This window comes from Perkinsus marinus, assembly GCF_000006405.1.
Source record: "Perkinsus marinus ATCC 50983 genomic scaffold scf_1104296942500, whole genome shotgun sequence".
In the NCBI taxonomy this organism is placed as follows: domain Eukaryota; phylum Perkinsozoa; order Perkinsida; family Perkinsidae; genus Perkinsus; species Perkinsus marinus.
Window position 1 is genome coordinate 1 of NW_003212161.1, and position 1969 is coordinate 1969.

General features: G+C 46.7%; 2 protein-coding genes across 2 annotated transcripts; both read right to left on the bottom strand.

Moving 5' to 3' along the window:
* Window positions 1-468: 468 nt before the first annotated feature.
* Pmar_PMAR008004 (hypothetical protein) lies at window positions 469-674 on the bottom strand (the record flags this gene model as incomplete). The annotated part of the gene is made up of 1 exon (XM_002781402.1): window positions 469-674. A coding segment is annotated over one exon (206 nt), but the record flags the coding sequence as incomplete, so codon positions are not given.
* An 11-nt stretch (window positions 675-685) lies between these two features.
* Window positions 686-1413, bottom strand: Pmar_PMAR008005 (hypothetical protein; the record flags this gene model as incomplete). The annotated part of the gene is made up of 3 exons (XM_002781403.1): window positions 686-812; window positions 1046-1191; window positions 1312-1413. 3 exons carry the CDS (start codon window positions 1411-1413, stop codon window positions 686-688), a joined length of 375 nt encoding a protein of 124 aa, XP_002781449.1.
* Window positions 1414-1969: the final 556 nt, after the last annotated feature.

Sequence of the window (1969 nt, forward strand, 5' to 3'; positions counted from 1 at the left end):
CGCTGACACTATATAAGCTACCACATCATCATCCGCAGGGTCGAACCCGGCTCTTGCCCCTGCCGACTTCAACAGTATACAAGCAATCTCTTATCCAGCGTGAGCTTGGACAAAGCAGCTGCTAGGGAAAAACTGGCAAGGACCATCAGCTGAGAACCGGACCACATAGACTTGATCGCCATCAAGGCCGCTTTCTGTCGATCTCCACCAGCCGAGGGCAAACAACGAAATACGACTACCAACATAGGGACGGCAAGAGCAGTAATATGCAATGGGAGAGTCCCTAGGCACCAGAACGCACTGGTAATCCACAACACTGCCAAACACCGTCGTGCGGCGCCGTGCATACCGGGAATATCTATTGCTAGTAAAAGTATAAAAACAAGAAACACGACCGTGTAGGTGACAATACTCGCCCACTTGGCTCGCAAACAACCGACCAAATCGGACGACGTCAAGGGCACTAACTTGGTCGGAGTGCTAGCAGCAACACCCTCGATGCTCTTGGCATGGCCAGCCTCCAACAGCTCGGATGGTGGAGCCGCAGCCTGTGTTTGGGTAACTTGCCGGACCAACGGCATATCCTCTGATTTCACAGTCCGGCCTCCAGTAGCAACAGTACCAAGCCTCGTCCGCTGCCTGAAGTACACTGTTATAGCACCATCGTGCGTCATAACATAGGAGATTACCTTTCGAGTTTAATAAGGTCATGCCAGATGGTGCCTCTATCCCATACTAGCAGCTCTGATAAACTACGTGATAGCTCCTCTAACGCCAAGGAGACATCGCCACTACAGTAGTACTCGGCATAACTAAAGGAATAACACCAAAGTGAATCATACAAACATTGCTAGACTGCCAAAATTCAGTCATGAGTATACATAGACGAATCAGCTACAAAATGGAGCTCGAGAGAGACGGCGGTCAACCATGGGAGAATAGCTATAGAATTTTTATTAGATTTGCTAATCAAAAATCGAAAGAATAATAAAATATTCAAATCTCGTGCCAGTCGTCGAGTTTGTAGCCGATCTCTGCTCATTACCTTTTCTCGACATCAGATATCATAGCACTAAGGTTAGTCCGTGCCTCGTGCTGCATGCTCACCAATGGCTGACACGTTGACATGTACTCGCCGCAATGGGAGGTCCCGTTGAACTTATCAAACTTCTTCACAATCTTTCGCGCACCCTGACAATCACAGCAAATCATAATAGTAATACCTACGTCCAGAGGACCTGCTATAAATGCATAGCCACTAATGGACTTCATCCGTATCCACCACGGAGTGACCTAAGATACCCCTGTTACCTCGGAGTTGAGTTGAACAAAGTTCTTGAGCTCATTAAGCTCCGCAAAGAGCTCAATGCACTCCTTTCGATGCTTGGACTCGACGTGCTTGTGAGCTTCCATTGGAGCTAGATGCTGTTTCACTGAGGTTGTCAACCGAGCGTAAATCTAAGGGCAGAGTCGACATTTGAATGACCGCCAGAAGCAGTGACAGTCGTGGGATAATGCACAAGGCACGTCATAGTAAAATAAAGTTCACGTGAATAGTTAATACTGATAGCTCAGTATCTGCTACTCATAATTCACGTTCGTCCAAAAGTGTGTTAAACATAAAGTCTATATCGAGAGCGATGCAGATCTCCACCATGCTTTTGGCAATACCAAGCCGTTGCCCCCCCATTATTACATTATAAAAATACACAGATATACGATCCATTTCAGCGTCCAAGGCTGCCTAGAATGCCTAAAGTCAACTGAATATCACCACGATAAAGTGTCTTGTTACCTTCCAAGCCTCCTTTGGAGTGATAGTAGGGCTTTCCTCAGTGGAGGCTTGATTATGTCGCTGTTGCTTGATGAGCTTCTTGAGCTTCTTGTATTGGATGTAGCCATCGTGCCAAGGCCCGAAGGCATTGTACTCCAATTGATAGGTAAATTTCATAAATACAAGGCAACTACT